The sequence below is a fragment of the Plectropomus leopardus genome, chromosome 1, assembly GCF_008729295.1.
Source record: "Plectropomus leopardus isolate mb chromosome 1, YSFRI_Pleo_2.0, whole genome shotgun sequence".
NCBI lineage: Eukaryota > Metazoa > Chordata > Actinopteri > Perciformes > Serranidae > Plectropomus > Plectropomus leopardus.
Window position 1 is genome coordinate 16,428,084 of NC_056463.1, and position 14,932 is coordinate 16,443,015.

The 14,932-nt window shown below is 40.3% G+C and overlaps 1 protein-coding gene across 1 annotated transcript in view; it reads left to right on the plus strand.

The window, feature by feature from the left end:
• The window catches only part of igdcc3 (immunoglobulin superfamily, DCC subclass, member 3), a 68,244-nt gene extending 61,283 nt beyond the window's left edge, over window positions 1-6,961 (plus strand). The window contains exons 8-14 of the mRNA XM_042488616.1: window positions 819-1,066; window positions 3,091-3,255; window positions 4,383-4,571; window positions 4,926-5,030; window positions 5,250-5,385; window positions 5,523-5,733; window positions 6,836-6,961. Of these exons, the coding sequence (XP_042344550.1) occupies window positions 819-1,066; window positions 3,091-3,255; window positions 4,383-4,571; window positions 4,926-5,030; window positions 5,250-5,385; window positions 5,523-5,733; window positions 6,836-6,961 (1,180 nt within the window). The remainder of the gene's footprint in view (window positions 1-818; window positions 1,067-3,090; window positions 3,256-4,382; window positions 4,572-4,925; window positions 5,031-5,249; window positions 5,386-5,522; window positions 5,734-6,835) is intronic.
• Window positions 6,962-14,932: the final 7,971 nt, after the last annotated feature.

A 14,932-nucleotide genomic window follows, 5' to 3' on the forward strand; every position in this document is an offset into this window, starting at 1 on the left:
CCAGCAGGAGTGTTTATTGGTCCAGTGTGGTGCTTTCTGGTATTTGTAGATTTTCAACATGACAGCTCTTATTTTCTGTTTTCTCTGGTCATAAAGTACCATTTTCAAAGGTATTTGTATCTTCCTGCTGCACTGAAAGCCTAGTTTTATGAAAACAGCATCTTTCCAGAAGTATATATCTCATAATTCAACTCCTGATTTCTACGTACAGATTTCCATTATTTTGCATTTCCATTACAGTTTTTTTCAACAATTTACCTTCACATTTCAACTTATGTACACCAAAATAGGTGCATAACACATATGGATGAGTCTGAAAGCAGTCGAAAAATTGTTATTATGGTATATATGTTATATGTTATTGGTTGCCAAATATTTGTGAGTATGGCCTATTTGATATGAACTACTGCAACTCTTGAGAGCATTACACGTATCGTGAGTAATCCTGTAAAGTTAGATGGCAGAAAAACATGTTCTGCTCTGTAACATGTTGCTGCTGCTGTTATTATATAACCCTGGTGCTGGTGTGCATTAAGCGCTTTAAAGTTACACACTGACATACCTTAAAAGTTAACCAACTCAGTGTGCATGTTTTGGTGCACTTCACTGCAAATACAGTATTTTAGTTTAATTTGGTGGAGATTACCGTTATTTAACAACTATTCAAAAGCAGGATTCACCTTTTGGACTTAACATTTCTCATATACAGTCATACGCAATCAACTCTTGTGTTTCAAATTAGTGTCAGAGAAACTAAACTTCCCCATTTCCTTTTTTCTGTCTTTTCTTCCACCTCTTCTTTTTCGCTCCTCTCATAGCACACTGACGATATATGGCATTAGCCAGGATGATGAGGCCATCTACCAGTGTATAGCTGAGAACAGCGCCGGCTCCACTCAGGCCAGCGCCCGCCTCACAGTGCTCTGGGCCGACGGACTGCCCGGTGTGCCCACCCACGTGCAGGCCGAGGCCCTCTCACCCACCAACATCCAGGTGTCCTGGAGGGAGCCGGATCAGAACACTCAGGACATCATCGGTTATGTGCTTCACATCCGCAGGACCTCAGGTGGGGCTGCGCAGAATTTATATGCAATCGATTACATAAAAATAAGTTACCATAAAATGTGATCATGTAAATAAGCAGTTATACTGACCTAATGAAGATAGACGGCACTGACGTTCGAAGCGAGGGGCCCATTTCACAAAAACAATTTGCAAGCATGCAGATCGCAAATGGTGCAAGCATCTGTTTGTCACTCTGCTCTCACATGCTTTTTCTGCTGTTTCTTCTGATAAATGAAATGTGTCAAAATGAGGAAATGATCTCATGTTGCAAGTTGCGGTTTGTATGTTTCATATGTGTCGAAATGTGTCCCAGACATGAACGGATTATGAGACAATGGGCCCCTGGTCACAGGCATGCAAAAGTCCCAGTACCTCTCCTACATAAGAGCAAGACACACAGACTTTGAGGTGGTTTAGCATCTTGTTGTTGTTGTTGTTGTTGTTTTGCATCTTTTCCTAGTGTTTACACATCCTTCTGTGGCTTTGTGTCATTTTGTTTCTCTTATGAGTGATTTAGCATCTCTTTGTAGTTGTTTTTGTCTCTTTGTGGTCATTTTGAGGCTCTCTGTGCTTGTTTTGTGTCTCTGGTTGTTTTTTCCCCTTCTGTATTCATTTCTGAATCTCCTTGCAGTTGTCTTGTGTCTCTTTGTAGTTGTTTTGGGTCTTTGTGGTATTTTGAGCCTTTCTGAGGTTGTTTTGTCTCTGTGGTTGTTTTCTCATTCTTTTTTGTAGTCATTTTTGCATCTCTGTAGTTGTTTTGTGTCTCCTTGTAGTTGCTTAGTGGCTTTTTTAGTCCTTTTGTGTTTCTCTGTATTTGTTTCGTGGCCCTTTGTGGTCATGTGTCTTTTTGTAGTTGCATGGTATCTCTCTCTAGTCCCTTTGCATCTGTTTGTGGTTGTTTTGCATCTCTTTGTAGTGGTAGGGTAGTGTAGTGGTCATTTTATGTTTCTATATGGTCATTTTGAGGCTCTTCCTGGTCAGTATGAGTCTCTTCAAGTGACTTTTTGCAGATGAAGGCTAGGGCCCCCCCTGATACTTTGGGCCCCTGGGTCTGTGTCCATTCAGTAATTCATCCATGGTACTAGATTACAACTCTATCAGCAGTCTCAACAACAGAGTATGGAAAAAATGATAAAAGGCCTTTTGTTTGTTTCCCAATACATTTACTCCACCTTCATGTGGTAGATGCTTTTATTCAAAGCTACACACAGTAAGTTAATTCAAGCAAAAAGGAAATGCATCTCTCCCAATGAACAACTTCAAATGTGTTTAGTGCTTCAGTACAAGTCCCCACACTCCAATACACAGACGAATTTAATAAGTATTATTAAAAAACAAATTGTCTGATTTATTGCCTTGGGATCCGTGTGTGTTGACTATTGATATGATCCCTATGTGTGTATTCATACATGCACATGTACATGCTTGTTAATGTACATGCAAAGTGTTTGTTTACAGCTTTGGGCAAGTGTGTGTGTGTGTGTGTGTGTGTGTGTGTGTGTGGTGAGGGTCTCATTGTGCCAGCTGCTGTTCTCCTCACTAGGTTTATCAGATGGATAATTAAGGGCCCCAGGGGCCAACCAATAGGATCTGCTGTAATTACCCTTCCAAGATGGTATGGCCCTATGGTTGGAGGGCTAGAGGTAGATGGTGGTTATGGTTGGTTGTCTCCGGATTGAGGGCAATAAAATGCTTTAACACATCCTTTGTAACTCCCCCTTTTACCCCTCCATCTTCTCACTCCACCCCTTCAATTCAGTCAACCATCATCATTCAGGCTCCCAGGGCCAAACTAGATTAGCTATTACCTAACGGAGCTGCTCTGATAAAACCAGTGAAATGGGCAATAACCATAAAGTCATGACAGAAACAGATTGTACTTATTGTTTCCTCTCCTGATCCCGTTTCCATCACTTTAATGCCTGCTCCTGCTTTTCTTTTCCTGTTTATGTCTTCTGTCTCTCACTCTTTTTTTTAATCTCACCTTCTCTTGCTGTCCTTCCACCTCCATCTCTTCTCCTTCAGACCCAGCAGAGATGGAGTATGAGGAGGCCGTCAGTAAGGTGACGCTGCAGCAGATTATCAGGGACCTGGAGCCCTCCACCAGTTACACCTTCTACGTCAAGGCCTACACTTCCCATGGGGCCAGCAAACCATCGGACAGTGTCACCGAGAGCACTCATGGGGAGGGTGAGCTGGAAGAAGGAAACACGCGCGCGCACGCACACACACACGCACACACACACACACAGTGGTTTGTAATAGAGCTTTATGCTGAGAGTAAAAACATGCAAGATTTAAGCTTTTAAATGAGATATGATGCTTTTACTGTAAATGTTACTGCACATAAGCAGCCGTAATTTACACTTCAGACATACAAAATAAGAGCTCTTAGTGCTGCTGCTATTTTCACTGGATGTTTGACTTAACTCAACTCCACTTAACCTATTTTTTGTACTTGGTGCTTTTCTCAATTTTTTTCCACCACAGATAGTACCCTGTTAGTGTAGGGGCTCTTAGCTATGCCTCATTGCTCCATCCAGCTCTCACCTCTCACCTTTAATTGGCATCCAAACAAAGGAATTTTATGTATTTTGTCAATTTTTGAGAAAAACATTTTTTGCTATATCTTGGTTGACCAAATAAAATACGGAAAACATAATATTGACGATAGTTTGGCTATTTAAAAATGGTGGGTTGGTGAAGAATTTCCCGTGTTGCACTTGTGATTGTTCTCTCCGACCGTTCAGTGGTCTGCAGTGTTTTAACTCCCCCATTTAGTATTGACTCAGCTTACTTGGAACCTCAAACAAGGTGATACCAAAAATAGTGTTGGTAATTGATACCATCTTATAGGGCAAACACTCGTCCAGCGCCTCCAGGGCTTGTTCATAGCACCCTCAGGGGTTCTACACTGCTTAGTGTCCGTCCTCCATTGACAGTTCATTTGTAGACATTGAACACGCAGACAATTACTTGATACAAAACTTCATAGGGAATAGGAGACTCCACCGCCTGTCTTTCTCCTGGCACTCAGAAACATCTCTCATCAACTGTGTCTCACGACTTGTCCATATCATCTCTTTTAATTACTTCAGCATGCCGTCTTTCCAACTAACACATGCTCTACACCCAGCCCAACCCACCAAGTCTGAGCACCATGCAGGATCACCAATAGAACAGTGTACCAAAACAGTACTATCCACAACTTTTGCTGACGGAGAACAAGTCGTTTAGCCTTGCCAGTCCCATGCAGTGGAAATGAGGCTCATCATATTGTTGTACCACTCTGGTTGACTGTCTCTGTTGTGTTACAGTGCCAGCGCCTCCTTCCCTCTTCACCAAGGTGGTGAACACCAGTGTGATACAAGCAACGTGGGAACCTTCCTCCAAGATGGGCCAACATCAGGGCTTCAGACTGTATTACAGAAGAGCCCACACACCGCTGTTCACTGGTCCCATCAATTTTCCTCGCAACATCACCCAGTACAACATCACTCAGCTGGGTGAGATGTGTTTCTCAGGACTACAATTTATTGCACCATAGCAGATTGGCTTAGTTTTTTTATTGACCATTCATCTTTGTAGTCTTAATTAAAGAAACAAATATTTGACAATGTGATCTGGCCCTGTAAACAAGCTTTTCATAATTTCCAAACTGGAGCTGTGCTGAAGATTAAAACAAGACTAAAAACACTTCTTGGGGAAGAACTTAGGAGTTGTTTATGAAGCCTCCTGCTCTTAATTTAGGCAAGGAAAAGCACTAAATATCAGCACTTCAAGTTAAAAATGTTAAAAGAAGAACCAGATTTCATTGTCTTAACTTCTTTTTCTTTTCTTTTTTTTACTTTTTTGTCCAGATCCTTCACTGGTCTATGAGATAAAGCTGCTGGCACACAACCAACATGGAGATGGCAACGCGACCATACGATTTGTTTCACTTCGGGAGGCCGTGGAGAAATCTGGTGATTGTCCCCCAGACACAACCACATATACTATAGCTACACATAGTCCCACATCACCACAAGGTTTAATTTGCCTCACTGATTGAAATGCCATCTTTTGTCTTGAGAAGAGTCAAGCTGACCTTCACAGTCACACACTCACCCACATCTCCCTGATGCAGCCGTGTTAACTCAAGCTTTGTTGGTGGTTTGACTGTGAGGTATTCTGTGTCTCCTCAGTGTTGGATGCCCCGTGCGATTGTGTGAAAGACGAACAGAGCAAAACATCCACGACAGGCATCATAATTGGCATTCACATCGGAGTCACCTGCATCATCTTCTGCGTGCTCTTCCTCGTCTTCAGCTACCGCGGCAGGTCAGTACAAACATGACGACAACAACAAAATGTAACGATGGAAATAACTTGCCAATAATTGTTGTTGAAGGTTAATGTCAGTCTGTTGTCTGTTTGCAGCTGACAATAGTTTTATGTGTGTGTGTTGTAATCCCCAGGCTTATGATGTGTAAGACGGTTCAGGCCACGCCTCAGGCGGGGCACAGCACAGTGCTGGAATCCTCTTCCTCCTCCCAGGGGGCCTCTGGGCTGAACGGCGCTGCCAGGAGAGAGATGGAGGTGAATGGCAGCACAGCGGGGAAGAAACTGGCTGACAGCAACGAGCTTGAGAGACTTTTCACTCAATCAACCACACAAGATACATGCATGGTGAGTCCTAAGAATGAGATAACTGTGTTACATTTGAAATGTCTGTACACAGACATAACATGGCTAAAGATATTTTGAAGAGAAAATAAAGTTAATTACAACTTGAATTATTTTTTCATAAATTTGGCTATCAGTTCTGTCAGTAGAGGGAAAATTTCAACCCCAGACATTCTGCTGTAAACATCCACCACAGCTTATATCCAAATTTACTGTTTTAAGTGTAACTTAATGTACTTGTTGCAGTTGTACACTCATGGGTTTCCTGTTGAGAGATTTTTTACAACTTCACAGGTGCACTCACTTATAGTTTTCCCCTGAGGAGATTACCCAGCTTTTTTAAAATGTACAGTGGTCTACTCACTTGTGCTTTGTGCCCTGACATAACTTTTCTTAGCAATGTTGCACCGTTCCGATATCTCCAGAGTTACTTTGGTGTGAGCAATGTTATCGTAACTAATAGAATTGATGCCTGGAGCTGCAAAAAGTAGAAACTAAGTGTAGTTGATCTCCAATCTGTTGTGCTTTATTTCCACTCGTGCCCAATTTATTTCCAATAAACACAGAAAACAGCTCTACAGGCTTTTATTTGTAACATCAGATAAAAACAATCCAACAGTGTAAATAACAAGCTAAAACTATGGTGCAGCGTTGAGTGCAAATATAATATAAATCTTTCTATTTTTTAAAGAATTTTGCAGCAAAGAGACAGCAACAGATGATTTGTTTTTCCTGCATTTTTTCCCCCAAAATAATTTAATTTTGAACTGTTCAGAGCATATAGACCCTACAATAAATAAATTGGTTCAGAACCCAAAAATGAGTAGGTTTTCCTTGAACCTAAAGTGTGAACTGAATCTGTAATAACAGAATAAAGTTTGCATTTAAGAAATTAAATTGCAATATTGTTATGACTGGTGATGACACATCCTTGATTGCAGTGGCTCCGTGCAAAAGTTGTGGAAACGCGGCCTGGTTCGTTAGATAGTACCAAGGTTCCAACAATCATGAACAGAACCGATTAAAAAAAAATGTAGTGGAAAGGGGGAATCAATGAATCAAGTGTACCGTCTTTCTAACTCTTTAATTATGTATGTGTTTTTAGTCCGACTCCTTCGCACTGAACAACACCCAGCTGTCTACGATACCGCTGGACGAGTTTGCGTTGGAGCGGGAGACGCAGTTCCAGGAGCCTCCTGCAGCAGGAGTGGGTCGGCAGGACCAAGGCTGATCATGTATGAAGGCCAATTCACACGACACTGTTCACAGTGTCCACTTAGACTCTTCTCTCACTCAGGTTGACAAGTGTTTCCTTTCAAAGTAGTTTTTCGTTTTGTGCAAAGATTTTTTTTTATTGGTAAGTTAAGGAGTTCTAGAGGATCTAGGACCGTGTATCGCAGTGTTTGTGGCCTGAGGTTCGGGAGAGCTCTCTTCTGATGGACAGCTGTTTCTACCCAGAAGGCCACTTAAACGCTCTTTATTTTTACAATTTGGTCTTTTGTTAATTTTCTGGTGTTGGGCAGCACACAGAATAGAGGCCCCATAATGTCCTTGTTATACAATGATGATTTTATTTTTAAGTTTATAAATATATATATACATATATATCTTTATCAACTATACTGTATGTCAAAGTGGTTATAAGTTATTGGTCTTATCTCTACTTTTCTGTGGATGTCAAAGACTCCTGCTGCCTGCTCTCACCTACCAATGATTCCAACTTCTCGCTCACAGAAGACCTCAGCCTTCTGTCTCAGGACTTTGTTTCAGTGATATCAACATTTTTTTTTATGAGTTCTCGGCCTTCATACAGGCACTAGACTTGTGCTGTGTGAACCTTAAGATTCAACAAAAACCTACCTCAGCCGGAATGAATGTGTTGCGGGAAGCTTTTAGGGACTTAACCTTCCCCTGTGCTCACAATTACTTTACATGCGGAGGAACTGATACGTTTGAAAATTACAAGATCAGGTGCCGCACTACCTCAGATGTCAAGAATCGTCTCTCTTCTCCTGCTTGTCAAAGCAAAATGAAAAAAAAAAAAAAGAAACGAGTATCCAACATAAAGCACTTCCAAATGCTGAAGTTAATGTTCTACCTCAAGATAACAATGTTAATGTTGTCGCTGTTGTTGTTGTTGTTTGTCTGTTTATTGCATAATGAAAACCCCTCTTTTCCCCCCTCTGTGAAACCCCGGCTTCCCTCTGTTGATGAATATGGTGTTTGTAGATTCAGTGTCAGTACTTCATGCAAGATGACAGACTGATAACACTGTTGTATGAATTACGGTGTGTTAGGACGATGTTTGAATTATGCTGTTCCATTGTGAGCTATTTTTATATTTTATATCACTCAAAACATCATATTTTTTCCTTCAGTTGGAAGAAAAGAGCATTAGAGATACACTGCATCGCTAATGATATGTCCAGGTCTATTTACAGCTCAACGAGACGTGATACATTATTTTTTATTAGACAAGAGGCAAAATTATGTGACATACAGACATCATATATGTGTGTAAAATTGTTGTATGATTGAAACTTGTGTGTGTTTGTGTAGATGTGTTTTATTGATTGAATGTTTTTCATACATATATGATGTTTGTGAAACAAAAAGAAAATGTATCAAAATTCCCCAACACATTGTACCATTTTCGCTTTAATCTCTTAAAGGAATAGTTTGACTTTTTGGGAAGAAAAAAAAGCTAATTTGCTTTCTTGCTGATAGTTAGAGATACCACTATTGTGTCTATGTACAGTAAAGCACATTAGTTCCCCTAAAATCACAAACTGCCATTCAAATTAGTGTTTGAGCACAGAATTAAACAGATAAGATGATTTTTTAAATTTTTTTTGGCTGCATTAGAGGCAGGGTTGGACCAGCCAAATACTTAAAAAAATCGGAAGTAACTGCTAGATTTTTTCATTCACCAGACAGAAAAAAGCAAGGGAAATGTACTGAGTTGCTGGTGGATTTTTGAATCCACAAGCCTCAATGTTAGTTGGACAAAAAGTTAATTTTTAGAGGTGCTGTTATGCAAATTTTTTGGACTCTGGATAGAGCTAGGCTAGCTGTTTCCACTTGCTCCGAGTCTTTATCTTTATCTATATACTTAAAGGAGTATTTTGGCATGCGGGGAAACACACTGTTTTCTCTCTGATGGAAAGCTAAAAGCGAAGATCGATACACTCACGTCTGTACGATTAATATGAAGCTACAGCTAGCAGATGATTAACTCAGCTTAGCGTACAAACTTGTAGCCTGTAGCCTCTCTGTAGCTTGCTGTTTAAAAAAGTGGTTCTTGTTTAAAAACAGAAACAATTTCACTAGTTTGCCATTTAATTGGGGATTATGTGCAGAATTATTTTAAAGCCAGATAGAAGTGTGCTGAGCATTAAAGCCATTTTTTTTAGCGGCCAAACCACAACCACCATCACCACCAAGACTTTGTTTCAAAGACATAAATTGTCAAAGACAAGTCTGTAAATTAGTGCAAGCATTTTGTCATTGTTACAATTCCTGCAAAAATGTACCATTTTACTATCAGCATTTGATCCATTATATCCGATAACATTTCAAAAGTCAAGAAGAGTCGCACCATTAAATTATTTTACTCCCACTCAAGTTAGCATAGCGTTAAACCGTAAATTAGCTATTCAGCTTTTGAAAGTCTGTACTGCAATTGCCCAAAGATGCAAGAGATTTTTTGGCTTCATGGGCCGATTTATACATCGATGCTATTTTTTTTTTTTTTTTACTGTGAGCAGTAACTTGTCTCTGCTAGTGACGGAGTGGTATCGTTCTTTAACTTTTTGCCAGAAAGCGAATCAGCTAAGTAAACTATTCCTTCCATTCAAATCAGCAGCAGTGTATCCCTAACCTCATCCTGGATATTTGTTGCTGCAGTGCTCTTAGTTCAATGTGTTTTCACGTCACAGTATCTGCCTCCTTTTTGAACAGATGTAGTAGCCTTTCAGACTTTCGAAGCCCAGGAGACATGACAGTTGCTGATCATGCTTGACTTACTCCCAAACCCACAACTGCTGCTCAGCCTTCTCCCTTCTGACAACACTGACGAGTCAAAGCGCTTCAGGAACAATGTTTTTAATATTTTCCTTGTTGTTGACGACCACAGACGGAGAGCTGGCTGAGGGAGATAGACGGTTGTTGGGTGGCTCTACAATCACAGGGCTTCCCTCACCGGCTCTCCTCTCCTTGTCGTCACTTACTGTGCAGGATTCGCTCTAATGCATCGTGGTTACCTACCTCAACCCTGTTTTTTGGCCTTTCTCTCAGGTCTTTATGAAGGAAACATACAGAGTACGAACAATAGAGGAATACATACATACATATATATAAATGTATATACATATATATTGCAATTGTCGCCACATGCTGGACAGACTGAAAGGGACACATACAGTAAAACACAAATGGAGGGAGAACTTTTTAGGACCTTTATCTCATGCACTAACTATTAAAATGGTTCATGCTTAGTTTCTAGTGATTGTGAAAGTGTAACTTTGGTTATCATCCAATTTCTTGTTTTCATATCACAAGCTTTTAACTTTATTTTCTCTCACTGGTGTTGACTTGATATCCTCTGTTTAAAGTTTATCCATGAATAAGAAAAGTAAAGTGGTTAGCACAAACAACTCCAACATGCACACAATTTATTGATTTGCATTTCTGGCTCCTAATCTGGAGCATGACACATCGTCACCTCAACTATTCTGCATTCACGTGATATCGTTGAGATTGATTTAATGAACAGTCAAGTGGGAGAAACCGCTGATGTCGGCCTCCTAGATGTAATTCCATGTTTGGAATTTTTGACACCTTGTTTCATTCATTCACCATCTCACCGCTTCCTAACCTCCCTCTTGTGTCAGCGAACAAACTAAGCGAGACATGTAACTTGTTTGAAAAAACACTCGGCCTTGCTCTGCTTTGGGCTTCTTGCACCTCCAACTTATATTCAGAGCAACGGCAAGCCATTGCTTCGACTCCTTCAGGGCTTCATAGGCTCCTGCAGTGTTGTTGTCACTTATTCTGACAATTTTTCATGCTCCATTCACCGGAGCTCGCTGGCTCGCTATATGTGGGAAGTTTTCCTCTGCTGCCTCATTGGCTTGACAAGTTAACATTGCGTTGCATTTTGCAAAATCAGCAAACACCTTTACCTCTATCCATGGTTTATACATCCGTACTATTGAATCCAAAATGTCCCATTGCATTTTCACGCAGATAGTTTAGTGTATTCAGCCCAGCATGCGTTTTTTCAGCTAGCTTTTTCCATTTCGCATAAGGCAGCCGAGCATGCAATGCAAAGATGGACAGGGCATTTTGATATCGGTTTATTCAGCTAATTTTAAAGGAGCTACACACTACTTGTATGTAGTCAGCTATTTCGGGGGTGTGCCCTCCCCCTTGTTAACTTGCCATCCATCTCCATCTTCCAGGTCCAGACACAGATGACGTTTTGCCTGGACCTAGAACCATAACTGATAAATTATTGAGAATTATCAAATTTTGACGAAGCATCATGTTAAGTGCCGCAGTATTTGTAGCTTTGGACTAGCGACCAGGAAACTCGTAGAAAAATGTTATGCCCTAAATCATCTCGCTCATTTTTTCAGATATTGCGTGAATGCAGCATAAGTGTATATTTTGGTTATTTTGGCTGGATACAGCATCACATCTTCTTGACCTCCACGACATTCCACAAGAGTTGTTTGTGTCTCCACAGCAGAGAATCACCTCCCATCTTTGTTTGTTTTGCAAACCTGCATTTTACATTGTAGCGACCATCTTGCATTCTGTAATGTTATGCCTTATAAATTTATTTGTTTGCTGATTTTCTCCTTGCATCCATTTGTTGTATTTAATTGTATGCTGTGGTGTCAGTGTCATGTCACAAGTGTTGCAAAAACAATAACGGTACATGTCAAAACAGCATAACAAATACTTGAGACGAAATGTCTGCTGCTTGTATATTTATTAACTGCCAATGTGATATTTACTCTCCAGGGCTGCTGCAGCCTTAATCAGTGTATTTACTTCTGTTGAGAGTAATTTCACTGGGGAAACAAGTGGTGTAGTTATCTTCCTTCCTTCCTTCCTTCCTCTGTCCCTTGGTGTAATTTAGGGTTAATCTCCTCCAGCAGGAAATTGCCCACATCTCACCAGTGGATGTGTCAGGTTTTAGTGCCATACTGTTTAACCTGATTCACTGGGAATGTGGTGCAGTGACGATCATGTTTACGTGATTAGACTTTAATAGGTCAGGTTGTTGTTTTGCTTTATAATATCAGAACTTGTGTGATTTAACTGAGCCCTCAAAGCTGTCCTCGCTGACTGACTGGCGCTGTAACTCTGTTGCATTTAGTGGGAAAAAAGGGAGCCTTTTGTCTTATATATTTTGCAGCCTTGGGAAGTGCTATATCACCAAACTCTGCTCCTGTCAGTTAGCCAGTCTCCTTTTTTCTTCATTCAAGAATCCCAACGTTTGGACAGGGAGAGTGTGTGCTCAGGGACTCTCTGATCCTCTTGTTATATGTGCATCAGCAGGCCGCACTTGGCCTTCTGGATTTCCTCTTTAAATTCTACTTAGTGCCCAGTTCAGACATATTTGCTGTAAGGGATGCCTTCTTTGTTGGTCATTTACATACATAGGAGAGTGTGAGCAGTATGTTGACTATTTAACATTTGTCCCCAGTTTGTCCCCAGCTCTGCTGGAAACATGAAGGGACGGCTTCTCAGAAAATAGTTCAACTGCCTCCTCAGTGTCCTGGAGGGTGATGGAAACGAGGATTACACATTAAAATGAAGTTAATACTTAAGTGGAAAAATAACCTTTGACACCTTCAGGGAAATCTCATTCACAAGGAGAGTTTAGGGTTTTTTATCCTCAGTGAAGGATTACTCTTATTAGTGATCTATGGTTATGTGTCTTGCTAAGGAAATCTCATAACTAAATGCCGGCTGTAGTTCCAGATTTTATGTGGATATTCATCCTATAGCTGAAACAGTTATTTAATGAACTGGTGAGTCAATTGGCAGTTAAATTGATTAAGCGTTTAAGTGATTTTTCAAGCACAAAAATAAACTAGGCTAGTTAAAACCTCTAAATTGAGAGCATTTGCAGATTTTTTTTATCATATGTGATGATAAACTGAATATTGTGGATGCAGGATAGACAAAATAAATGTTTTAGGGCCTTTTCACACCTGCAAGCCTGAACCAAGCAGTATTCTTCAGGGCTGAAAGACGGAGCCAACATAAAAGTGCAGTTCCTCTAATGGCCACTTTAGTAAAGTGAGTAAATCCCAATAAAACGCCCGACTTTCAAGCAGGAATAAACATGTTTACAGCCTGGAAGTCCACAAACCAATAGGTGACATCATGTAGCTACTTCCATTAATTTCATTCTGTGGTCCGAACAGAGGGTCATGTTTTTGTAACATTTGATCCAGCTGGTTTTGGTTTCACACTGCAATTAAGCGAGTGAGCTTTACATGACAAACCACCTACATCTTGTCGTCATCACCTATGTGAGCTGCTCTTCAGTCCTTTCGTATCCCCTTTCTCTCTTCCTTTTTGGAAAATAATTGAAAATTGTCTATTTTTTATGAGTTTTTCCTCTGCTCCGCTCACTAACACCTGTCTGCTCTGAGCACAGACACCTTCATTCTCTCTTACATTCAACCCCACACACACTACACATTAGTCGCTTCACTGCTCCTGTCATAAAGAATACCAATGGCATGCCAAAACTTACTGTAATTGCTCCAAAAGTCTGAACTAGTGTTAAAAATGTTCATCAAAGGCCTTTTTCCATGACAAAGACAATTAAAAGATAAAAGCGGACCTTGATAATAAAAACTATGACAAAATGTTTTATTTTCTTTGGTCTGAACCATCCAAAAAATGCTTTCACACCAGAAAAGAATCATCGAACCATGATTCAGTTTGATTCAAACCATTTTGTCTGACTTTTTGGCTCAGACTAAACTGAAAAGTGTGGATGTCTGGACCAGGTGAGAAGTGTGAAAAGACCCTGAAAGAAGTTATCTTGTGCTTCAGGAAATTGTGATTCTTCTGACATTTTAAAGACCAAACTAATAATCAATTAACTGAGAAAACAGCCGACTAAATTTATCTAAGAAATGTTAGGAATCATTACTTGCAGCTGTAAATCCTTCATAATTTTTCTCAGGTTTTTGCAAAGAAGGCGTCCTGGACTGGACTGGGCATGTGCAGGATTTGTTGTGCAACGCCAGTATATGGCGTTAACTGTAACGACTTTGTGTCTGTGCAGTTCTCTGTCTTATGCATTAACTGAACACAGGTAACCACATCAAGTCAGGACACCATTAATTAAACTGATATGTCCCACTGTATATTGTCTATTAAGTACAATGCTGTAACTCAATGGTTGATTTTGCCGGGGTGTTTTGAGTAACCTGAAATATTCTCATTCTGGTTTCTCGAAAAATCCAAAGACTGATGCAACCAGCCTCTGCTTGAAATGTTCTTTGCATTATGTGGTATTGATCGTTGTGGCACCACATGATCATCCGATATGATTGTGAATTGATTACATTTCCGATGCATTTATCTCTCTGGTGTTCTGCTCTGAGACCCCGATGACTGTACATGTCAAATAATGCTGAGTTTAAAGATTTTCCAAGATTTATACTCTTGTCAAATGGTGATTTAATGTAAATGTACTTTAATGTTTGAGATCAGTATTATATTTTATATACCCCTGTCAAGAAAGCAGATTGAATCCAATGTGTTTAACGGTAGTAGGCAGAGAGAAACCTACAGTAGATCTGCATGAGAACGAAAAGCTAATGTGTTATTTAAGCTGAAATGAAAAGTGTTAGTTAATCATTATTGGACTTGTGATGGTAGCACTGTGATATTTAGCCAAATAATGGCAGAATAATGTTGTGATCTCAATATGGTGACTATTGATGGTCCCGTCTCACATTGTCGGTCAATCTGTCTTGATGGTGTCTATTGATGAGAATAGGTCAAGTGACCTTTTTCCACTGACAAATCTGAACCTGTCTTGCCCTCGCTGATGCCTGATGATCACAACATCCTCATCCTGTTCCCACCATTCATCCTCACATGAGTGACTCGGGGGTGAGGTTCTGTCAGCGCTGTTACCCATTAAGAGTGACAAGTTGTC